Source organism: Accipiter gentilis, chromosome 5 (assembly GCF_929443795.1).
Source record: "Accipiter gentilis chromosome 5, bAccGen1.1, whole genome shotgun sequence".
Taxonomy (NCBI): domain Eukaryota; kingdom Metazoa; phylum Chordata; class Aves; order Accipitriformes; family Accipitridae; genus Astur; species Astur gentilis.
Genome location: NC_064884.1, coordinates 21,472,509 through 21,497,533, shown reverse-complemented (window position 1 = coordinate 21,497,533; position 25,025 = coordinate 21,472,509). Strand labels below are relative to the sequence as shown.

The window sequence follows — 25,025 nt, the reverse complement described above, 5'->3', positions numbered from 1 at the left end:
TGAGAAGGGCACCCCATGAGCTCTTGTCACTAAAACTGGGGAGTATTGAGTGGTGGTGTCCATGCCCACATAGGGAGCAATGCCCTTTCCGCTTCTTCCACAAGTACTTCCCAAACACTGGACCTTTGCCCCATGATGCTTGTTTGGGCTTGGCTGCACAGCGGTCTCCTTTGGCATGTTCTTGCATGAGATTTCAGTGAATATGCCTGGTCCTGGAAAGAGACATCTTTCAGTAATGATTCTTGTCTTTATTACAGGTTCTGTATTTTTTGTTTACATGGTGATGCTTGATGAACCTCTTAGATCAAAGAAATACTCCCTCCCCTCCACTCCATGAGAGATGCAGGGGAACTGAATAGGCAGCTGCTAAGAGATTCCTGGCAGAGGATCTTGCCCTTGGCACCCTGACTCAAGACACGTGATTGCTTGGCTCTTTCTACAGACACCCACTTGCATGGATGCTACATGGCTTGTTTGCAAATACTGGCAGCTCCAGCTGAAAGGTGCCAAGTGCTCACAAGCATCCAGCAGGATGTTGTTGGTGACCTTTTTTGTGAAGAATGTCCCATCATTGGTGCCAGCAACAAAGTGCTGGCATGACCAGGAGGCAAAAGGACAATGTAATAGTAGCCTCCAGCCTCTTGAAGGGCAGCTGAAAAGATGACAGAGCCAAACTCTTCTTGATGGTGGCAGAGGGTGTAACAGGAAGCAAAGGTCACAAATTGTGGCTTGGGAGGTTCAGGTTGGATGCTGGGGAAAAAAGTCCATATGGGAAGGTGTGCAGCCCCGGGACAGATCACCAGAGGGCTTGGGGGGAACCTCCATCCTTGGAGGGGGTTCAAATATCTGCTAGACAAAGCTGCAGCTGACCTGCTTTAGCACTGGCCATCATTTTCTTCTAAGCAGGAGGTTGGAATAGAGACTTCCAGAGGTCCCTTCCAATCAAATACTCATAGGATGACAATCTTGCCTGTTGGCATGTGTTGTGGGAAGACCTAGGGTGGAGCCTGTGGGTTTGTGACTGCCAAGTCTGACAAGCCCATGTAGTGGGAGGAAGAACCCAAATGGCAGCAGATACTAACTGGCTCCCAGGCAGCTCGCATGCTGTTCCACCAGCAAGCAACCCTTCTGGCCTTTCTCTAGACATGGGGCAGCTGCAAGGACAGGTCTGTGCTCTGAAAACCCCCTTGCAGCATGGGATGCACTAGAGCTACGAGCAGACAGACAAGATATTTGCCCACTTCTGATGCTGTCATGGGGGGAAGGGGGCAGAAAGAGCTGAAGAGCATCGTGTCTAGTGAACCTGACTTTCTGTGCTAGTAAAAAATCAATGTGAAAGTCCAAGTCTTGATTTAAAGTGATCGTACAATCCTTATCCTCCCTGTCCATATCTTATCCAAGTCTGTCCAGTACCTATGCATGTGTACTTGCTTAAAGTTTATGCTGATATGTAACATATTAACTTCTGTAGCTGGTCAAAGCTAATGACGGCGATAATTCAGAAGTTGTATTACCTCCAGAAATGGAATACCAGCCCTGGAGGTATGTGGTATGTTATCTAGAGCCTATTCTGGGCTTAATTTTGTCTAAAAATTGTATTTAAATGTGTTTTAAAAAATAGCTGTTCTATCATTATGGATTGCTAGTCTCTTTGTCGTTCAGTATAATGAATCAGTGGTCAGTAATTTCTTGTCAGGCAAGTAAAATTACTGTCTTGAATCATATTTGAAATAAAACAGCATGTACAACCTAAAAGCTTAATGGGTGAGAGACCATGTAAACAGTAAGTCATTTTACTTTGGGGGGCGTAGGGGGGGCACATGTTGTAGCTTAATTTAAAGAGTGCTAGGCCTTTGAGGAAGGAATTGGAGCACTGAGGAGGCAACGTGTTACTGGGAGGCAGTTGTATGCTAGTCCTTGGTTTTGGGAAGATGGAACCTTATCTGTAATTTTAAAGGCTTACAAAACACAAAATCTATTTTCAAGGGGAAAATTTGGATGAATCCTGCATCTTGTAGTTATACAAGGGAACTGGATTGGTAACTGTTATTAGTGCTAATGTAAAAATTGTCTGTACTCCACTTGATCAGGGGCACCTAAATGTACCATTAGCACTTAGAAGTCTCAAATTAATGAATTAGTATCCATGCTTGTCCTGAATGAGGTAATGTTTTTCCTGCTGAAAGGTAGCACTAGATGACAGGAACATGGAGCAATCTCTGCATGGTGAATTTTTGTCCCTCTGATCATACCCCAGGTAAGAAGGGCAAATTTGGGCAGCTATTGCGATCAATTCACAGACTTCAGTGCAAGAGGTTTGCTGGCACCAGCTTTTGGACTGTGCAAGTCCATCCTTTGCTTACTTCTTGGCCTGATGCAGCTGTGTATCTTCTGGAGCGCGCATCACTGCTTGTCACCAGGGTCAGATAGCCCTGGTTTGAACCTGTCTGTGCTGCTTCAGCATGCAGTCCTGGCCATTTTAGGGCAGAAGAGGCAGATTTGGCTGTGCTCTGTTCCCTGCCCTAGGGTTTGCCCTACATGTGATGGTTCAGCAGCCCAACTCTTAAAGATTTGGCTGTTGCCATTGAACCCAAGGTGTTTAGTCTGGGGGTTTTTCGTTGCCTTCAGCAGTCTTTATGATCCACTTTCCTGCAGGTCATGTAGCATGGATATCCTGAGCCATGGTAAATGCAGGGTGCAAGCAGGACTACAGGGTGTAAGCAGGACTGCAGGGCCTTAGCCCCTGGGGGGTTGCTCACCAGCAATGGCCCAGCAAGAGCACTTGGCTGGCGAGTGTTTAGAGGCATCATTGCTGCATTGAAGGGTGAGGTCCTGCAAGATGCTGAAGGTTATCAAACGGTTTCCCAGTGCCAAACAGCTTCTTCCTCCAAAGCTGGTGGTACAGCCCCTCTAACCCTGTGTGCCACCTCTAGTGCTCCACAGTGAGCTGGCTTAGCTGGCACAAAAATTACTTGCTGTGGAGGGAGAAAAGTTGGGCTGGTGGTCCTGCACACTGAATTGGCTCAACCAAGGGGCTTCGGGAACACTGCAGTGAGTGCAAGGAACAAAGTGAGGCTGCTGGTTTTGGTGTCAGCCAAATGGCACCCAACAGCCCAGGGACCATAATGGAGGGGGCTGAGATGCAGCCATGAATGCAGCAATTTCATGTAATCCTGGGCTTGGACCTGATGCTGGAGCTGCTGGAGACAAATGTGGGGGTACAGCCTTCTGCCAGCATCTCTTGTTACCACTACCCCTGTTTAAAACTGGGATGGCTTTCCCACTGGGACCATCCCCATGGTCTCTTTAGACCTTTAACTCCTTATGACTCAGATTTCCCTTCTGTGCTAAGCATGAATGGCACAGAGACTAGCACCAGCCCTGGTATTGCAATACACATGGAGGGGATGTATATACACCCTTATAAACTTCACAGTAGCTCTCAGTGATGGGAGATCCCACCCACTAAGAAGCATTAGACCTGCTACTTGCTTAAAAAATTTTAAAAGTAATTTTTTTTTTCCCTCCCCCTTGCCAGTTTTGATTGAAAATTACTTGGGCACTCAAGGAGACACCACTGTGTTACCTTCCTGTGGAAGGAATATCTTCTTTCTGCTGCCATTAGGGTTAAAGTTTGCTTTGAGTGATGTGCTCCTACTAATATAGGTGGGGGTCTCTTACACAGAAGCCCTTTTAAGGGGCATTAAGAGTTGTAAATAGAGCTTTCATTTGTTTCTGAAGCCTTCTTTATACTGTAGCCCATGAATCATGCCAGCTCTAGCTCTGATGGCCAATAGTTTCAGTGTTCCACTTAAAGCTCTGCAGGGAAAGTCTCAATAGATTTTTAAGTTTTATCCCATTATGGTAAGTTGTCACAAGATTTTAGATGGATTTGATATTTATGTAGATACAGAGCATGTCTTCTGATCCAGTCACAGTTTGGACTTCAGATCTACTCTGGCATTTTTAACTGTGGCTCACAGACTTCTGTATGCTCTACGTAGGGCAGGATTTCTGAAGGGAATATTTTTCCCACCATCTCTCAATGTTAACAGGGAGTTCCCAGCAGGGATATTCCAAGGATATTTTGCATTTTTGTGCTGCTTCATGTCTGTTTAGTTGCCTTTTAGTCCTCAGTAGTTCTTTGACTTTGTGATTACAGTCTCATTTAACATCCTTTGCTATGGAAACTTGTATTAGTGCCAGGGAACTGCGAAGCAAATGCCAATGCAGAGTTTAAGAGTGGGAGGGAAGCATCATGAGACATGATGTTTATGAGGGAAGTGGAAGGTGGAATTCCTTTCATGTAAACCCAAAAATCTGCATGAGTACTTTCATGATATCAAATTTCTCTCCCCGCACCATGCCCCCGGACTTTCTCAGGTTCCTATGGTTTTGCACTTTTGTTACCCTAAGTATCTAATTATTTTCTTAATTTATCCAAGAAATGAAAGGATTTTCTAAAAGAATAATGAGGATATTGTAAAGGAAACAAAGCCTGCTTTGCCAGTGCTATCCTCTTCCTCAAAAATGGGTGGATGGGCACTGGAAGGGAGGGGGGAGATGGAGGAAGGGAGGATGCATGTATTGCCAGAGCAATGGTCTTGCAAGAATCACATAGCTGTTTTAAATTCTGTAAAATGAAACATGCTGTGCTCTAAAATGACAAGATTTCTTTCCAGTCTATGGGAAATTGCTGTTATTTAGTAACTCCAGCTTCCCCTGATGGTGAGTTGCTATTAAATAATGCGAGTCATGGAAATTATAGCTCTGTGGAGACCCAGTTCTGGTGCCTAGCCGCATGTCCCCTTGTGGTACCTACCAAGTGAACAGTCCTGGTTACCTAAAGTGACTGATTTACAGCAATACAGTACTGGTAGGTGGAATGGCTGTTCCAGAGAGCAGCTGTTTTTTAGACTCTGTGACAGATCCCACTAAAATGTTAAACATACCACTGCCCTAATTTCTGATTTAAAAGGTCAAATGGAGGTTAAAATACCTGCTTGGCACTTCTAAGGTACAGACCTGCATGGTTTGGCTGTGACAGTTTTGCCATAGTAGGTACAACCACTTAATGCACTAGGCTGGGGGGGCTGGCTTGTTTCCTGAACATTGTGACACTGGAAAGAAAGTCACAGACTTTTATGTGGCCAAAGTAGGAACTGGTTGACTTCTCCTGGCTTCAAGCGACTTGAGTTGCTGTGTGTGTATCAAAACTCCAGCTGGAGAAGCAAACAAGTACTTCCCACCATAGGATAAATGAAGAAAGAAAGGTACGTTAGCTCTAGTAAGAAGAAACCACATACAAAAGTAAAAATGGATACTGTATAGAAACCATTCCAGCCCTTGCTTTTTGCATTAGAAGTATGAAAACCGTATGCTCAATTTAAATACAAGCTTCAGCAGTGTTTTGGAGGCCTAAGTGCAGTTACTTCAGTCTCTTAAGTTAGTTCCTTGTTGGTCTGCAAAATTACATTACAGATCTCTTGGCTTGCTTGCCCATACCGGTGCTGCTATTTGGAATGAACTCTTGGCTTGAATCTTTCACAGTTGCAGCAAAAATTGCAATGAGCAGCACCTGCCCTCTGATGCTGAGCCATGAGTAATTTGGGTCAGAAGAACAGGACTAGCTGGAGCTTCTGGTGTATAACCAAGCCTTTTTGGTTTTCTTTTTCGTGTAGCTGGGGAATAGTGTTTTTCTTACAGAGATTCATCACTGATGCTGTGATCATGCATCAGAAGCCCTACTGTATGCTGTTTTTCCTTGAGATGATTAGTGAAAAGCTGCTAAGCTTACTTTGTCAGGTTGAATATATATATATATGAATTATACATAGAAATTCATCTACTCTAATAGCCACTTGAAAAGCTGCAAATTTTCCTCCAGAATGTCTGCATTCCAAAAATTCAGCTTTTCTTCTCAGCCCAGTCATCATGAGACTTGGAAACATTTGACTTTGATCTTCTGGGTTCCAGTACAAAAGCCTCGCAGTGCAAAGCCACGTGACTGGCAGCATGGTTTGGTCTCTGTATAACTTCCAGGCAGAACTGTGGTGCAGAAAAGGCAGAAGGTTACTGTTTTCCCCACCTAGAAGGGAGATTTCTGTGAATCTGAGCACTTGGGATCCAGCATGGTTGTCTCCATTTGGAGGAAAAATTGGTAGTAACAGCCTGATAGGGTTTTGTGGGCTTGTAACAACAAGCCAAGACAGTATTTCATGAATACACAGGGATTTGCTTTGCTCAGGTAGCTGAGTAGCAGACAGACATATCCTACTTCCCAGCTGTTTCTGATGCCTCTAACACAAACACCCCAGACCCTCTGTTTATTATTGGAGAGGACTGTGGCTTGCCAGGTCCTGGAGCTGCCCTCCCTTGGTTTTGAAGACCTGGTGAAAGCAGAGAGCCACAGCAAGCTCAGGCTTCTCAAGTTTCTGGCTGTGCTCATGGCTCTGACATTTTTTCCTCCAAGACTGGGAAGAAAAAAAAAAGTAACACATTAATAAACATCGGGCCTGTTGCTGTCTTGGGATCAGGGACTTGGTGACAGCTAATGGAAAGCCTCAGCAAAACATGCAAGCCTATGTAACAGAGCACTTGAGATGCCCTCCTGCGGTGAATGAAGAGCGACAAACTCCTTCATGCCCAATCAGGTGATCCCTTACTAAAACCACAATGGTATCCATGTCTGGGCAGATTTCTGCTTCCTCTTTTGTATAAAGAAGGGGTGCAGAAATTCCCCAGGCTGAGGAGCAGAACACTGCAGTTAGCCACACTTCATCCAAGCCATTGCTGCATGAGCTTGGCCACGGTGCAGAAGAGGTGCCTGTGCAGACGCAAGGCTGTGCAGAGCCAGGGAGCCCCTTGCAGGGCCTTGTAAGTCCATCCATCTGAGTTGGGGGTGAGTGGAAACTGGCAGTGGGGACAGGACAGAAAGTCAGCGTGAGTGGCTTGTGTGATGCTGAGGAGGTGGTGATGCTAGTCCAACTGCAGTTGGTAGACTCCATCAGCAAACTCGGATTCTTTGTGGGGGAATAAAGGGTTCTCCCTGCCTCCCCCCCCCCCCCCCCTCGCTTTTCAGGAGGAAAAGTTGAAAGTTTGAAGTCACAGTTGAAAGTACGAGAGGAATATCTGCCTGTCTGTCAGTGTAATGTAGCCCTGAGGTATGTGCCAAATTCTATCTACTGCACCCTGGTTTAAACAGTGCTGAGAGGCCAGGACTTGCAGATCACATCACCCTTGGAAAAGAGGTCTCCACCTGGGGAATCAGCTCAGTTCCCAGAATAATGTAAGCCAGTGACTGAGCCACTACAGCTTTGATTTTTCTTTTTCTTTTTTTTTTTTTTTTATTAATTTGATTTTTTTAATTAGAGGTCTCTTCCCATGCCTGCTTAGGCCAAATTCTGTCACTGATCCAGTCAGTAGAATATAAACTGGTGCAATGTAACTGCAAATAAAACAGAGGGTTCAGTACTGAGAAATGTGAGCATCAAAAACCTCCAAATAAGTAGGCATCAAGCAATCTCTTAAAAATAGCTAATCTAAAAATAACAGATTAGGAAAGGAGCTCTCCTGAAAAGTAGTTAAGGAGCTTACGTCTGGAGACTAAGGACAAAGAACAGCGCTCTATCTGCAATGTATCTTTACTTTTAGGCAATATATAAGCCTTAGGCCAGAGGGCAGGGCCTCTTCTGTAGCTGTTCATATGCAGGGCCTAAGGCAGTCTTAGTCCGATGCTTTTACCCAAGGAATTCAAGGCCATCTCCAGCTGACTCAGGAACACGCTGTATGAAATTGTGCTCCAGCAGGGAGAGGTCTTTGTGGGGTTCTCCTGCATCAGCCCAAGTCCAAAGCTTTCGTCTTCCTTCTCCCAAGCTGTGTCAGCACTGGGAGTGGAAAAGCAGGCTGAACAGCAGTGGGTATGTGCCAGCCCTGGAAGCTGCATGGCTCTTCCTGCTCTAAAAGGTATTACAGGATGGGCTCTCTATACTAATTGGAGGCCATGAATAAATGCAACTAGAAGGACATCAGAAATACTAGCCTAAAGCCAGCAACAAGACTCCTATCTCTTTAAACAAAAAACATTGTTGGCTTAAATCTTACAGTAGTAGTGCAGGTTTTTGGAGCTGTGAGGGTTGAAGCTGGAGGTGAGTGTGATAGCTTGGTGTTCCTGAGGTGGTCGTGTGGATTTATTGCATGATAGCATGTTCTCAGTGTTGGTGACACTGGAACAAGGTAGCTCATGTGAACACTCACAAGCAAGCTGAAGGCTGCCACAGACTGAGGGGAATATCAGTTTATGCATTAATGTAGCACTCTGCCAGGTTTAGCTTTGCTTCCCTCTTGATCTCCAGGCTGGGGGGACAATTTTCATTGCACTTCTACTCTACTGACAGCTTAGAAGAGGAAGGCCCCAAGCCACTCTCTTACTGCTGAATAGCCCAAAGCAAAAAGGTAGCGGCAAAGAGAAGCCTTTCCTTTCCCCCTGGCATAACTGCTAGGCCTCCCAGGGAAACCAGCAGGACTTTGTGATCATTTCACAGCTTAGAAAGAGCCCTGCCCTGCCCAGGTGGAGTACTGGAGAAGAGCTGGAAGCCAACAGCTCTGAGCATTTTCTAGCCCCCCCTCCCCCCCCCCCCCCCCCCCCGTCAGCAGCGCATCTCTGCAGAGAGTTAGAGCTCAACAGTGTGCTTTTCACATAGGGGCACTGATACACACCTGGCTTTTGATGGGCTTTAGTCCTTTAGCTGTGACTCGGCCAGTGTGCAGGCACTAGAAGAGGGTATTTCTTAAACAGACCTTAGCAGAGGGCCAGATTTTAGCAGCCATAATGTCATAAAAAGAAATTATGGGAAAAAGTGTAACTACTCCAAACCCCCCCCCCCCCCCCAAAGCCCCAACCCACCCCACCATAATGTATGGGGCAGGTAGTAAGGCTGTTGTCTCAAATCAAGATACACTGAATGCAATCAGAATGGAGCCTCCATTTTAAGTTATAAAAATGCTCTCCTAGAATTGATGTGTAAAATTAATACCAAAGCCATTGTCAATCCTATGCCTTATGAATGAGAACTCAGTTAAGGTCAAATGATATGCTGACAACTGCAAAAACTAGTTAGAAGCTCTATGAAGCAATACAGTGGAGAGAACTGCTGGGGGAGCAGATAATGTGTGTGAGCAGAGGGTGATTTTATTCCAGCACTCCATGCTCTCTGGCCTTCAGTTTCACTTCATTCATCATAACCCCACTGGCAGGACTGGAGCCCCCTTTTAGCACTGGAGGAATACTAGTGGAGAGAAGTACATGAATACTACAGTTGATACTTTTGCTGGACCTCTGTACTATATCAGGCACTGGAAAATCCAGACAAGAAGCCAGACTTTATTTCCTGTTCTCCTGGGACTATTTACTTCAAGCAAGGCTGGAAGCATCTTTTGGAAATTCCCTAAAGGCCCAGCAGTATGAGAATATGACAAATCCTTGGTGGATATTTATGTGTATATAGACATATGTAGGTCCAGCTGTAACAATTTCCATCCAGATCCTAGGAGTACAAGAACTGGAAACTCAGACACACACTCCCTGCCAGAATTAAAGGAGTCCAGTTGCTGGCTGGTGTGTATGGTGACTTAGAAGCTGAAGAGACGGTTCATAGGGGAGAAATAAGAATGAAAGGGGATAAACAGCAGAGGATAAACCAATGCTTAAAGGGTTATTTTGCCCCAAAGGGAGACTGGGAGATGAGCCTCCATAAAACCTGCCCTGTTACTCCAAATATCTCTGCTATTTCTATGTGCTTCCTTCATCACAGCTGCAAAGTGCAGGATTGCCATCGGGCAGCAGCTGTGTCACAGGCACAGGCAGAGCAATTAGGATGTACAAAATCAGTGGGTAGCAGGAATGCAAGTGAAGCACATGGGTGTGGAGACTTAAATAGAGAGACATTGCAAGAGGGGAAGTCTGGAAGAAGGAAATACAATGCTAGTTAAGACAGACCCAAGTTGTGCTTAGGTGCAAGATGAGAGCTAAGTTAGTGTGCTTCATGTCTATCCTTGATCACATAATGCTTTTGTTTTATGGTTAGTGAATGGTGACGTAGAAGGGCTCTTTGTAGGGAGGACATGAGGCCCCACAGAGCCCTACATCTGCATCTACTGTGCTAAAAGCTTAAGCAGAACAAGAATAATAGTGTTAGCATCCTAAAAAACTTTCCTTCAAAGTGGATTCAAGCAGCAGCAGATGCAAAGGGGGTAGCCCAAAAAAGAAGAGAGGTGATATCAATCAGAGAGGTAGGAGCCACGCTTCTGTGCCCATTCCAGCAAAGGCTTTCAAACGAGAGAGTCAGGATTTGGTACAGGATTGTAAGAAAAAAAATTTGGCTCCTGCTTGTACTGGAATATCCCCAACATTCACATTTTCAATCCTTTGCCACAGAAAACTACTTTTTGAAGAGAGAGCGAGTTTCTCCTGAAATCACAAAATTCCAAGACATAGTATTAATACATGAACTGGCTACCATGATTTCATGCTGAGTTTAGAAGTGGCACCTTAAAAAGTCAGATACTGCTGGCAGACCCACTGCAACAGATTCACAGGAGGGGAAAAAAAAAAAGAAGTCAATTTACTGGTATGTGGTACAGCAGAAATAACATTTTGTCTTTGAAACCTCCCGTATTTTAGGGTGTTGACTGCAGCAAGCAAAAGGCTTAAACTCCTAGTTACTGAAGGAGGAAGCAAAAAGCATTACTTGTCTTACAGGCAGGGAAGAGGAGGCCAAGAATTTTACAGATGCCTGGCTGACCCACTTTTTGTAATGTAGACAACTGCTTGCTGTTTGTAACCTTAACCTGTCTTGAAGAGAACTACAGTTACCAGAGTACATTTTATGGGGTTGGGGTAACTTGGCAGATGCCTACTTGACTATGCATGAGAAGGACAAGTAAGATAGCTTATACGTTGACCTTAGTGTTAACCAGGAACCTGAATCAGCAGTAAGTGCTCTGTGATAGTTCAGTCCAAACTCTGCAAGGCATTAGCCCTGCAGGTATCACTGGTTGGAGATAGTAATGACAAGGAGGGTTTTTTCAGTTTAAGTGGAACTGACCCTGTAGAAGGAGGTTTGCTGGTTTGAATGACTGCCTTTGATGTGGCAAAACATGAAACACACTATGTCTTTTTATGTGATCCTAGAAACTTAACTGTGGCAAATGTGGAGGGACTAGTAATACCCTTCATCTGAACAGCTAACACATAAATCAATGAGTTTTAGGGCAACCAAACCCTTTTTGGGGGGCAGTTGCACAGGTACGATTTGGGGTTTTTTTCCAGGTAAGCAAGTATATTCCCGGAAGTATGCTAACCCAGGTCTGGCCTTGGTAGGAATCAGGATGGATAATACACATAGACCAGGGAGCTTGGAGATGCTCCTTGTGTGTCTGCTGTCATAATGAAGCTTTTATATCTTTTGTCTCTGCAGCTGAGCTGCGCTTTCCATGCTGTATTATGGTGTGCACACAAAGGACACAGCTAGAGGTGAAGGGATGATGATCATGCAAAAAGTTACTTGAGAATGCCAGGTGTCTTGCCTTTTACAGGGGGTGGGGGTGGAAAAGAGCTTTTCTTCCAGCCTTCCACTGCCCTTTGCTATCTGCAGTACCACCAGCAAACCTCACTAGTCTGGAAGGAGTGGAGATGAGTTGCCAAGTTGGAGTTTCTCATTTCATGGGTTCGAAGAGCTGTTTCTCATATTGGCTTGCCTGAAGCCTAAAAACACTCATTCCTGGGTAACTGCAAGAGGCTTTTCCAGAGCAGAGGCCAGTAAAGCACTGTCTGCAGGGCTTAGGGAAACTTCAGAATGGGAATTCAGTACAGCCTGATTCTCCATCCGTTTTAGTAACAGTCTTTAGAGCTGGGAAGTAAAAACACATGCAAAGAATAGATTTAAATATACTGATACTCTTTCTCGCTTTCAGTTTTGAGAAGAAGGGGCTAGTTCATTGTGAGGAAGTGAACTCAAAACACTTAAGTATGCAAACTACAAAGTTTGGTTTAATCATTTCTATTAAACAACAGAACAATCTTTGTATAATTCAACAGTGAGAAAATCAACCTTGTTTGTGTCTCCTTATCACCCCTTCTGCCCTGGGCACTTCCTGCTGAATAGAAGCTATTCAGCTGTTACTCTGTTTTCATTGTACTAAATTCACTTTTAGCTATTGTGAAAGAAGGAAGCGAGTAGACAGAGTAGCTCCCTTGTGATGTGACAGTGGGAAAGGACTGAAAAGACATAAACTTGCTAGTTCTGCTGTTTATGACGACAGACTTGTTTTCTTCATGTTATGCATTAAGTTTTGAAAATGGTAAGTCAGCAGATACATATTAGCTTTAATGACATGAAACCATACAGCTTCTTAAGACTCTGGCCTTGAGACTGTCAACACTCTGAAAACTCGCATTGCAACAGAGCTGCAGTAGTCAGAAAATGTATTTCCTTTTCTCCATGTGTAACTCTCAGTAGTGTGACCTTTGGTAAATGTCAAGTGTGGGGTTTAATTCTGTGTTTCCTGGCTTTCGTGTACCTTCCGCTTCAACCAACTTCACACATGTCTGCTGGTGTAGTTTTATTATGTGCTAACATTAACACACTGATAAAAAAAGGAGCATAGTACGCACTTACAGACTTGCCCTAAATACTGTAGGCAAATGTAATCTTTTTGCTGATAATGCAGTCCATAAGGAATAAAGGTAAAGAGTGTAGATTACAATGGCAGGAGGACCAGGGGAGTGCACTGCTCTGTCAGGAAGGCACAGGACCTCTCCCTTCTGGTCAGGGAGAGGAGGGAAATGAAAGTAAGTTCAAAGATTGGTTGTCCACCTAACATGACAAATGGAAACTGGTAAGCTGGAGATGTTTGTTAATAAGCACTATGGCTTCCTTGTCAGTTCTGATTGCTGGAGCTCCTTGCTTTTCCAGGAGCCAGCAGTACCTACCAGCAGTGTTCCCCACTGCCAGAGTTTTTCTAATGGCAAAGACTTGGGATGATCCAGTGGGGTAAAATCACAGAAATGTCCAATTTCTGGATGCTGCAATATTGCATGTGCTTCCATAGCTAAATAAAGCAGGTCCACTTATGTTTTGCATTCCCCAGCTCAGCTCCAGCCCTGAGGAATGGGTAGTTCTTGCGGACAGAGAGTGAATGGCAAGTGGTAGCCTGGCACTAGAGTAGTGTCTGGGTTTAGTTACAGCCCAGGAGGTGGCTAGGTTTGCATCTCTACTTGTGTGGTGACCCCAAAAGCCTAGGCCTGGCTTGAGGGAGGCTGTAAGTGCAGGGCAGAGTCACAGCTGCTGTGCCTGAAAAGCAGACTCAAAGGCTCTCCCTGTGGGAACCTTCCCCAGCTTGAGCCAGCTCACCTGGGAGAAAAACAAAGCCCTCTTGGCAGCCAGAGGACTTCGAATTTATTTTCTTCCTTTTAACGACTTCCTTCTAAACACATCAGTTTACCACCAGTAACTTCACAGTCCAAAGGCTCTTGGAAAAAAATACCAGCTCCTTCCCAGTCTCCCTGGTGGCACATGTGCCAAGAAGCATAGCCAGCTCTCCCCTGGCAGCACTTCTCCCCGGCAGGCTGGCCAGCAGCATTCCTCCCTGCCTGCCTGCCCACACAATAAAAAGGGGTGCTCCCTGACCTCCGCCAGTGGCAGTGTCTTAGGATGTCTGGCTGTGCCACACACACTCTGTCAGGCAGCACTGCAATATATTCTCTTTGCTGGGAAAGCATCTGGCATGTGTCTGGGAGCACTCACTGCACCACTGTTAAGAGGGTTGGGATGTCTGTGTTGCTCCCCCGAGTGCTGCTGGGGTCCTTGTCACCACACCTGTCGTGGCCGTCATGGCATGTGCCGAAGTGATGTGTATGCCCCAAATCCAGCATGGTTTGTATCCTATTTCCCAGCAGGGTTTGCAACACTTCCACCATGCTGCCTCTTAAATTCCTCCATGCCATGTGGGAGAGCGTGGACACCCTTGGCAAGCAGCAGCTGATGACTGGCCTCACATTTCCTTGACCTCCATACAAAATTATTGTAGATGAGCTCTGTCAGCCCTAGGAAGAAGACTCACAGCCTACCCACCTGCTTACATCCCTAGTGAGAACTGTGTTTGGTTTTTCTACTGGCCCCGCTATGAAGTTTCCACCCTGCAGACCCAACACAGCCCTGTGCTCCACCACTGCTCAGAGCTTTTCAGGGCTGTGCCTTGGGTCATACAGGGGCTCATACAGTAGCGGTGTAAAACGACCAAGTCCTGAGCAGGCCAAGACAAAACCTGTGTGCAGGCATGGGGTGGTGCCGCAGGCAGCCGCGCTGCTGCTGCCTCGCCTTGCCTAGGTGAGGGGTGGTGGCACCAAAACCTCACCCCTCTGAATTCAGAGAATTAAAACCAAGTTAAATGTGCTTTGAGGAAAATCTGACCGGAAACAGCTTTGATATTCCCCCCACCCCCCGCGCCATATTTCTCCCCGCACAAAGCCCGCCCACAGCCCCGCGGGGGCCCAGGCCCAGCTGCCCCCAGCCCGCGGAGACGCTCTCGCCGGCTTCCGAGGGGCCTCGTCTGCCGTTGCTGTCCGGGTCCGTGTCAGCGTGGGCTTCGCCATCCCCCCAATCCCACCCCCCAGCGCCGTGCCCGCAGCCCCTCCGGCCGCGCCTGCCCGCAGCCAAGATGGCTCTCCCCGCTTCACTTCGCCCGTTGTCGACATGGCGGCCGGCGGTGTCGGAGCGGGAGGGCCCTGTCCGGGCCCGTCATCTCCAGTCCAACAGCGGGGAGGGGCGGCTGTGGGCGTATGGCCGGGCCCGGGGCAGCCCTGGCATGCTTTTGGCTTTCTTCTTATATTTTGCTCTCCGTGGGGTACTGCAGCCTGCTTTTCTCCTCAGAAAGCGGCGAGGGGGGGCGGGGCAGAGGCAGCAGCCATGGCAAGGCTGCAGGGGGTTCTGGCTTTTGGGGGGGCTGCTCTATGTTGCTCTTGTTTCCCTTCGCTGCCAAGGGAGCCTTTATTGAAGTAACACATGTCTCTGCCTGCAGGAAAGGGGGCAAGAAACAAGGCTGAGAGAAGAAGAACCCCCTCTCCTGCACCCTCCAGAACCAGTTGAGCAGGGCAGCCGGTAAGGCCAGTGTCTCGCACCTGCCCATTGCATGCCCCACGGCACACCATTGACCTGTCATGCTTCCATGGGACCGGTGGCATGCGTTTGTGAAATTCCTGGTAGCAGCACAGTGCCAGCAGTCAAGGGTGGCCTGGAGGAAAATCCAGTTTTTCCCTGCAAGTATGTTTGTCCTGGTTGCTCACTGAAAATAATGAGATAGTGGTAGAGAGTGGGAAACAGGATTTGGGTTTTATGGGCCTGTGGTTTGCTCCACACACTGAGTTACATAGGCATCTTAAAACACATTTCCTGGTCGAGGTTTGACGCAGCAGAGGCTATCAGTGTTGGCGTCAAAGCACCGCTAGATAAACCTGTTGGAGAAATACCTGCTCCTCTGCAAGAGGGAGGAAAGGATGGCAGCTGTAATTCACTTCTCTGCTTTATGGGTTTTGAATAAGCAGCCCATGTAGCAGCTTCTTGTAAAGAAAATCTTGGCTTTATATCTAGAGTGTACCAACCCCTTTTCCAGGAGGCCTTCATTGCTGTCAAAAGATTCAAGGGCATTACTAGATGTGCTGTTCCTGATTTCTAGAAAAAACTTTTCTCTGTGCCAGACCCAATAAACAGTGGTATTATGTGATGACTGACTGTTGACATCAGCTGGCATATGTGCTTTGAAAGGTCACACTGTCTTGTCAGCCCGATCAGCTGATGCAAAGCATGTAACTGACCTGTTTGTTTCATTCCAGCAAGCTGGGATTGACAAACCACAAAGGAAGAAGGAGGGGATCCTGAAGCAGTAACAGACTGTTTGCTCCCGGACACTGTCCAAGTGGACTGCTTCCGCATCAGTGCTGTTCCCAGGTATGGCACAGGCATAATATTGTGTCTCTTTCATGTGCCTGAAGGCACAGGGCTGAGCTGAGGTCCTGCTTATCCTCAGAAACTTGTCTTGCCATCAGTTTTGGGAGTAGGACTGCTGTATACTTAAGACTAGAGGGAGCTGATCCAAGGGAAACGGGGTTTTTTTGTGGGGTTCTTTTTTTTTTTTTTTTAAGAAAGGTGAGTTGTTTTATCTGAACCTGATCAACACCTGGCTGCATATGTTGTTAGCCCTGTCGTGGCAATACGAGGAAGGAGGCCAGCACAGGCAGCTGGCAGAGGTAGCCAGGATCACAGCAGCCCATATTAATGACAGCCTTACCACAGCAGCAGCTCCTCTTGCTATAATCTCCCGCTTGCCCTTGGAGGGATAGCATTGGTTGGGTTTTTGGTGGGGTTTTTTTTCAGTTGTTTTTTTCCCCCAAAACCAAGGACTGAAATAGGCAGTTTGTTCTTTTAAAATATTCATATACTTAAAAAGCAGCACAAAGCATGAAGACAGTATTTGAGGAAAGCTTCTTCTCTGTGTTCCTTACACAGAGTTCATCTGTGTTTCGGGACATGAAGAGTGATGGAGGAGAAACTTTTCTCTGAAGTGACTGTTGGGCAGCAGAGGGTTGTATACTTTGTTTTGTTTTTAATATTCCACTTGTGTTTTTCCTGGAAACTTTCTGTGAATGCACTGACCTTGCCTGTCCCTCCAAGGCAAGGCAGCTGATCTCCTCCTGTATCACAGCCAACATCTCCACTTTGTACATTAGTGAGTTAGTCAGCATTCTCCAAAGGTCAGAGGTGAGTCTTAGCTACAAGTTTACTCAACATAGAAGCACCTAAGGAATGGTGTGTTTTTTTAAAAAATTCTGCCTGGAGGTATTTACTTCATTTTCCAGTACTAATCCCTTCTAGGGATTTCTTTGGCCCCTGTGGCTGTAACATTCCTCACTGACAATACCCCTGAGATAAGAGTGTGTTGCCGCCTTAGTTTTATAGAAGAGGAAATAAGTGTGAGCCTGCAGGGTCCCAAGCCATTGCCTGGCCACTGGATCTGGTGCTTCTGTCTCTCATTGCAAAGAGTGATAACTCTTTACCAAAATAGCAGAAGGATACAGCTGGTGGAGGGGGCAGCACAGGTAGCCACAATCTGCTTTTTTTTATTGCATATAAGTAGACAAAACAGATGAAGGAGCAAACTTGCACAAAATCCCCTGGAGTCTCTGGAAGAGCTGGGAACTAAATTCACATTTCACAAGAAACACTCTTGTTCTGTCCACGTTTTTTCCATGAAAAGCTTCATCAGTTACTTGAGTGAGGTGAAAACCCACGATGTCAGCTCACATTTACCACACTTAATCTTGTCATTAGTGCCCAGTGGGTGTTTAAGTAAAGCTCCTGCCTGAAAGTCCTTCTGGCATATGTCCTTGCAGTAAGGACTGAGTGTCATGGTTTAACCCCAGCCAGCAACTAAGCACCAAACAGCTGCTCACTCACTTTCCCTCCACACAGTGGGATGGGGGAGAGAATCAGAAGGAAAAAGGTAAAACTTGTGGGTTGAGATAAGAACAGTTCAACAGAACAGAAAGGAAAAAAAAAACCCCAATAGTAAAATGTCAATATTAATAAAAGGATTGGAATATACAAAACAAGTGATGTACAATGCAATTGCTCACCACTCACTGACTGATGCCCAGTTAGTTCCTGAGCCCCAGGCCAACTCCCCCCCAGTTTATATACTGGGCATGATGTCACATAGTATGGAATAGCCCTTGGGCCAATTTAGGTCAGCTGCCCTGGCTGTGTCCTCTCCCAACTTCTTGTGCCCTTCCAGCCTTCTTGCTGGCTGGGCATGAGAAGCTGAAAATTCCTTGACCTGGTATACACACTACTTAGCAACAACTGGAAACATCAGTGTGTTATCAACATTCTTCTCATACTGAATCCAAGACATAACACTATACCAGCTACTAGAAAGAAAATTAACTATTCCAGCTCAAACCAGGACACTGGGTAAATTCGTCTTCTATTTGGTATTGCTAGAGGCGTGAGCTGGAGTACAACAGTGCTCTGCTCAGAGCCTTTACTGTTAGTGGAGAGTCTCAGCTGCCTTACAAGGAGTTATACAGGGTGGCCAAAGGCTCTAGTGGCTGAGGTATTGGGTGAAAACTGACAGTGTTTGGGGGTCTTTTGCATCTTTCCTCACAGATGTCTTGACTTGAGAGCCTGTCTTAACGAGTCAGTGCTAATCATGCTTCAGCCCAAGGATTCCTGCTTGCTTTCTCTGTCATTCTGTGACCTCCTGCCCCACCAAGTTTTTGCCTTTCACTCCTCTCCTGCCCCAGACACTTGTGTGGCTGTGCTTGGAGTTGCTGGACTGGAGCACTTTAGTTTCATCCTCTCCAAGAGTTGCCCGTCCAGTGTGACCCTTGATGTGGAGCTGGGTGGCACCCGCCCTGTCCTGCTCTCCACCCAGCTATGTGTTCCTGCCCTCTGTAGTGGTGGACCGGTTGAGAAGGCTCAAGAGAAGGGTGTTGGGATGTGGGGATGCTTCAACCACAGCTTTCCAAAGTGCTGTTCACAGTGTATACAACACAGCTCCCCTAGTGTCTCCACACCAGGAAATCCTTGCCATCCCTGTGAGATTGAGACTACCAAGTTTTAAGGTGCTCTTTCCTTCTGCTAGTGATTATGATGAACTTCATGAACTGAGCCAGGAGGGATGGGTTTAACTTGTGACTTCTAGAAGCATCAGTGGAAAGGGACCCTCTAGAACATGTTTCCTTTTAAATTGCACACATAAGATACCCTGAAGGGAATAGTGTCCAGAGCTTTCTGGTTTTGGGGCCTGAATCTGTACTTGTGGGAAGCCTCTAGAAAAGCCAGATTTGTTGTGGCCTCCTGGTAATCCTAGTTAGGGCTGAGGGCTGTTTGCTGTTGTTCTTCCTTTGTGTCTTTAAATTTGCTCTTATTTTCTTAAGTGAAGTAGGAATATGCTAGAACAGCTTCTCTCAGCTCATAAAGGAGTGCTAAAATGCCTGTTCATTTGTGTTGACTTCTGCTGAGATTTTCATGCTCTAAAAAACCAGCTCAGTCGCATTTGTGTCTCTGCAGTGGGACTATGGAAGGAAAAGAGACATCACCAAGTCATCACTCAGAGGAGAGCAGCATATTGGACCTACCTTCTGTTTGTGACCTAGCAGAGCACTTTCTGCCTCCACACAGCTCTGAAAACAGTGAGGAGCTTTTTCATTCTGTGGATACTTTTCCCTCTCCACCCACAGGTAACAGCTTCTGCCTCTCCACATGCTCTTTCTTTAGCCAGTGTATTATCTATTTAGGCAGTGTGTCATTTGACTGAGTAACTGCAGTCTGATGCTGGTGCATATCTGCCTTGTCTTAAAACACAGTTTACCAGAACTACAGTCTGTTCCAGCTTGACAGATAAAATGCGAACTGTGGGTTGATGAGACACAGGAGAGGAGTTCAGAGGATACTATCAGGTGCTAATGTTTTGACAACACTGTTTCTTCATGTTTAGTTTGTTCTCAGAGGAAGAGAGTTACTTGAACTAACCCACAGAGCAGTCCTCCAGACATCAGTAGGAAATACTGTCTCAAATTACCATAGTCAGTAAGAAATGTTTTTAAACTTCTCCTTATGTTCTTCATGTGCTCATCATGTATCTTCTAGTCATGAGCTCAGGAAGTGGTCTCTGTAGCCCGTTACTTTAAAATTATGACAGTGAATGTTTGCTTGTGCTAATAAGTGTGATGAGAACTGCTTCAGTTCAGCTCTTGGGAGATAGCAGTTTCCTCACTTGAAGGAACACTGATTCCTGCAGAAGTAGCATTTTAGGTCAGCCATGACTCCAGATTCTTAGGAGTAGTGGTATATCTGAGAAGATCAATCATTCTGATTACTGCACTCCTCAGCCCAGTCAGTGTAAATATATGGCAGGAAATGTGAAAGTGAAATGCACTGGCCCAGTGACACTTCTTGCCATATATTCATACTGGCTGGGCTGAAGGTTGTAGTAATTGTATTTAATATTGTGGGGGGGAAATAAAATCTGATCATCAAATAATGTGTGGAGAAGGTTTGTCAAGGCACCTGAGCAGGTGAAACATCACTGATGACATTTCTGGTTGCTTTGGAGTCTTAAGTAGTGTAAAAGTAGAGTTTGGCACCTCTTCTTCCTCTGGCACTGGGTGGTTTACTTTGGCCTAGAGTTCCAAGAAGTTAGGTTGGAATTTGACGGGTGAGTTTTTTCAGTGGGAATTCCACTATTTTGCATGCTAAACGGGTAAGCAGCGGGATCTACCAACTAGTCTAGCTCTGTTGATGTTGACTACTTGCCTGTGCAGTTGTCTTCACCTCTAATTTTGGGACATCCAGAACTGTAATGAAATCTGCAAACAGTAGATACCAATCCTTGCTTTGTTTTTCCTATGCAGACCAGGAAGTCACGTGTCTTACGTTATTAATGATGCAAATCTTCTACTGTAACCTCTACTTTAAACGAAGACACATCACATTCCATGATCCGTATTGCATTAGAGGAATAGTGTATCTGGTTTGAGATTTTGCTTTAGTTTTTGTGCATAGGAGTGGTGATGACCACTATGAGGAATGTCCTGAGCAAGCCTTTTCCGCTGTTGTGGGAGAGGAGGATGGGGATGTTCCTCAACAGTGAGATGGGCTGGAAGGCATTTGTCTATGCAGATTTCACAAGCCCTGTGTCGCACGTATGAAGAAATTCTGGGAGCTGTGAGGCGGTTCCTGCAATGTGTCTAGGGCAGCTTAGTTGCTCAAACACCATTTAGTGTGGCTTAGGGCAACTGGACTTGATTGCTCTGATGAATGGGGTGCACAGAAAACCTGCATGACTACTCAGCAGTCCTAAGACTGGTCTGAGACGTAGCGGCAGTAACATATGTGGAAATGAAGATAGGCAGCTCTAAACCCAAATGACAGCACTGGGCAAGTCGTTCAGGGTGCATGTGTGGAGTCTGTAGCTGAAGCTCAGTACCAAGGTATGCTGAGAGGCCAGGTCTTGCCTCCTTGCAGTCTCCAACACCACCTGGTGTCAGTGAGGATTCCAGGTGTCCTAAGGAGGGCAGATTAGGCCTATGAACCTTCTCCTTCATTGCTTGTTTTAGAGACCCCCTCGCAACTGAAACCACTTGGCAGTAACTGTGGGATGCATGCTGTAAAATGGTTCCTTACCCTGTGCTCCTAGGGGTGAAATAATCAAGTATGCTCTGAACTTCTCAGTTCCTTTGTCCTTACAACAGCATCAAACCAATACACATACTCACTTAAACTCTCATTTTTGATGCAACTTCAGCTTTCTAAGCCATTGAGTTTGGTCAGTGTGGCAGAAGGGACAGGAGTATGGTTTTAAAAACAATCTGCCTGTTCTTGGACAAGCAAGTTCTGTCAAACATGTCTTGGGAAAGGAAGTTTTTGGCTTGTTTGTTTTCTCATGAGACATTGTAAACTGCTGTTGTGACACAAAATAAATTAGGAGAGCAGGGGTGGCTATAGCTTGCACCCAACAGTATGAGCAGAAGATTGTGTCTTGGGGAGGATGGGTGATGAGTCTTCTCATCAAACTTGAAAGATTTTTGTTAGGGGTGAGGATCTTCCTTAGTGATTCAAAAGCATTTCCAAAAGGCCATTAGGTCTCTGGGAATGTGACAGCTTCCTTAGGAAAGAAGCAGACTGACAGGACAGTCTGTGTTTTCCGACATCTGTCACATGAACTGGACTGAGACTAACTAAAATACCATGCTGTCTGAGCCTCAGGAGTCGGAAATGGATATGGAGGTATTCCTAGTGCCTGAGTCACTAGTAATAGGTCTTATTAGCCTAGAGAGGCTCCGTCACTTGTAATAGCAGAAGATAGTACCCATTAGCCATGAAAACAGGGCCTTCTGAAAGCAGGCATCCCTAGGCAAGAAAACAGTAGTCCTGTGGGAATACTACTAAATGTCTAAGTTATGTATAAATGTGTGGTTTTATGATTTGTGTGGGAGTGAGGGTTCTGCTCTTGCAACAAACACGCATACTTTTATCTTATTGTTATAGTGAATTCAAGTGTTTACATGGTGATAGACTGAGAAAATTAAACTGGATCAGTGGACCTTTCAGTATGCTGCTTTTTTTTTTTTTACCCCATACTGGAAAACAATAAAAATAATTAATTGTTTATAGTGTTTTTAATCTGCATCACTCAGTTGCACAATGCTGCAGCAACACCTTACTACTTCCTCTGTATTAAGAAAAGTTGCCAGCAAAAGTTCTCTACTTGGCAGCACTTGGGGGTGTGTGTGTGGAAGCCTTAATTATTTGGATTAATATTTGAAAGGCAGCTAATAAAGGTTGTTTCCAGTGAAATAAGTCACTGGCAATGTTCCTTTTTCTTGTACAGCACTGAACCAGAGCATACCAGGGACAGCGGAAACACAGTCTTTGCCTGGAAAAATTGCAGCCTAAAAAGGGTTAGAGAATAGACTATAGATGTGCTCTACAGATTGGTGCAGGCAGGGTCTTGGGCTCTGCCTATGCTCCATGGTCTGACAGAGTAGAGTTTGGCAGCACAGCTCTGGAGTGATTCAACCAAGCTTGGGGGCAGCGTTTGAAAGCTCAGCTGTGGCACCCTGCTTGGGAGACTGCCTGTTTGAAGCATGGGCAGAGGATCAGCCCCATCTGCTTACTTGGCTGTTCCCTGGGGCTAGCGATCTTGGGGGGAATGGGCCAATCTTTGTCCCCTAGCTTCTCCCTTAATCGCTTTTTCATTGTAATGAAAAGTAGTTAAAAAGCTGTGTCCTTAGGAGAATGGATGGGTAGACAGGGTCACCCAGCAGAAGAGGAAGGTGCATGGAAAATGTAGTGTCACAGGAATAGAGAAAGTAGAGGAAAGATGACAGTAGGAGAGGAAGGATGATGCTGGAGAGATGGGGTGGTTAAGGAAGACAGAGTTCACTGTGTGATTGGAGAGGCCTGTGTGTATCTAAAAGCTGGCTAGGTTACTTAAAAAAATAAATAATAAAAGCCAGTTTGGGGGGGTAGAGGTGTTCAACCTTTAGTTGCCTCTCCAAAAGCACTACTTCTGTTCCTGCAATTTGCTTCAGGTTTGAGCCCCGGCTTACCTTTGGTTATTTTCCATGGACTGCCCTGACCTCTCTGACGCAGTGAGAATCCCAGACTACCCCTGACCATGCTTCTTATTCCTGCTCCATCCTTAGCACTTCTGCTCAGGTGGCCACATGAGAAGTCACCTCAGGGAACTGGCTCAGCTTGCTGGGCAGCCACATTAATATTTGTGTGGATGAGACAGGGACAGCTGCTCTTTCTGGCAGCAACAGGTATATGGCAAGATACAGCAGTCTGCAACATGTCCTGTTTTTCAGATGGGGTTACAGTCTTTCCAGAATGGTGGTTTCTGGAAAAAGTAGTGTTAATATTAATCACTTTTCCCTTGTGGGGAGCTAGGCTGTAGGTTCTTTTTGATAAGTCACGGTTTTTGTAGGCTTGCTTCAAAAACAGTCAGTTTGGAACAAGTCATGAAAGATTGGGGGAAATGGAGCAGAACCATTTCACTGAAGACTCACTGGCACCAGGTAAATCATTGAGTCTGGGCCACAGCACTGCTGCTGAAATTGCCGCTCGAATCAAGAGGACACCTGATCACAAGATTATCCCAGTTAAAAAATAAAAGCCATCATGATTTTTGGACTGTTCTGGTTGCTTTCTCGGTTTTCAGTCAACCAAGTATGTGTGTTAAACAAAACAGAGATTTCCAACCTGTTAACACAGCCTTCAGTTCTATAGGCAATTTGGATTCCTCTGAAAAAATTGCTACGTATACTCAGTAAAGTTACATGCCTCGTTTTGCCGTGGGTTGCTATGTCTTTTATTAGCAATTGAGGAGTCATGCTAATGTTGGTGCATGTGTTCTAACTTGTCCTTAAATGCTTTCTCCTGTTCACTGTGTCCACTTGCCTGTCAGGAGTTGCATAATCTTTTTCATGAGTGTGTTGTGTTTACTGAAGATGTCTGGCATGCTTTGTGCTTTTTCTATATGGGAGTTGTGCACAGGTGTGCTTTTTCTGTATGGGAGTTGTGCACAGGTGCTGACATAGAAGCTGAAAAATAAAGGAGCAGGCTGTACTTGTCAGCAGCAGCCTTTTAGGGCTGGCACTTGATGGTTGCTTGGAGATGCAGTTCAGTCCAGAACTCAGTGTATTAATTCATTACTTGGTATCAAAACTATAGCTTGTCCATCTGAGCTACCACTGCTACCAAAAGTTGTGAAATTTCCAAAATGGCTTTTTGTCTGGCCACGCTGAAGACAACCTGAAGGCTAAAGACCTTTATGTGTAGTCTCGTTTAAGAGGTCTATGTAACTTTGTAAATCCAAACCACGTGATATTTTAAATCACTTTCAGACTGAGCCAAAGCTGAGCTAAAAAGGACTTGTACCTGTACTCCAGGCTGCCGTGGTTAGGTACAAACTTCTGAGAGTCTCCCTTTACCAAAAAGATACAGATCACCCTAAGAATATTTTACTTTTTGGCTCGATGTGGAGGTGGAGGGTGCTGTGTAAAAGTGCTTTGTGCTGTTACAAAGAGTCTCCTTTGACTGCAGGAAGTTAACATGCTCTCCCACTTGCAAACCCACTTCAGTTTGAACTGTGATCCCAAATACTGTCAGAATTAATTGGTTTTTTTTAAGGCAGATGACCTATGCATAACTGTCTTGGCTTTGATGAAGGTCATGGCCCCTTTTTTGGGAATTCATTTTTGTTGGTTTGTTTCGTGCTGCCCTCTAGTGAGCAATGTTACTCGTTTCTGATGCCACCAGCCTTGCATGCTCAGAACTTAGAGGGCTGGTTATTTTTTTTTTATTTTTCAGCTGGTGGTGGGAATGCATGTCACTGTACTGAGCTCAGTCCTGTGTCAGTTTAATGCTGTTGAGAAAAGATGCTAAATGGTCCCCAAGGCT

At 45.6% G+C, this 25,025-nt stretch overlaps 1 protein-coding gene across 1 annotated transcript in view; it reads left to right on the top strand.

Moving 5' to 3' along the window:
• SHLD1 (shieldin complex subunit 1) overlaps positions 1-25,025 on the top strand; it is an 85,870-nt gene that overhangs the window by 19,587 nt on the left and 41,258 nt on the right. Inside the window, exons 6-9 of the mRNA XM_049800796.1 lie at positions 15,079-15,320; positions 15,890-16,004; positions 16,563-16,638; positions 19,128-19,297. Of these exons, the coding sequence (XP_049656753.1) occupies positions 19,135-19,297 (163 nt within the window). The 5' untranslated portion in view covers positions 15,079-15,320; positions 15,890-16,004; positions 16,563-16,638; positions 19,128-19,134. The remainder of the gene's footprint in view (positions 1-15,078; positions 15,321-15,889; positions 16,005-16,562; positions 16,639-19,127; positions 19,298-25,025) is intronic.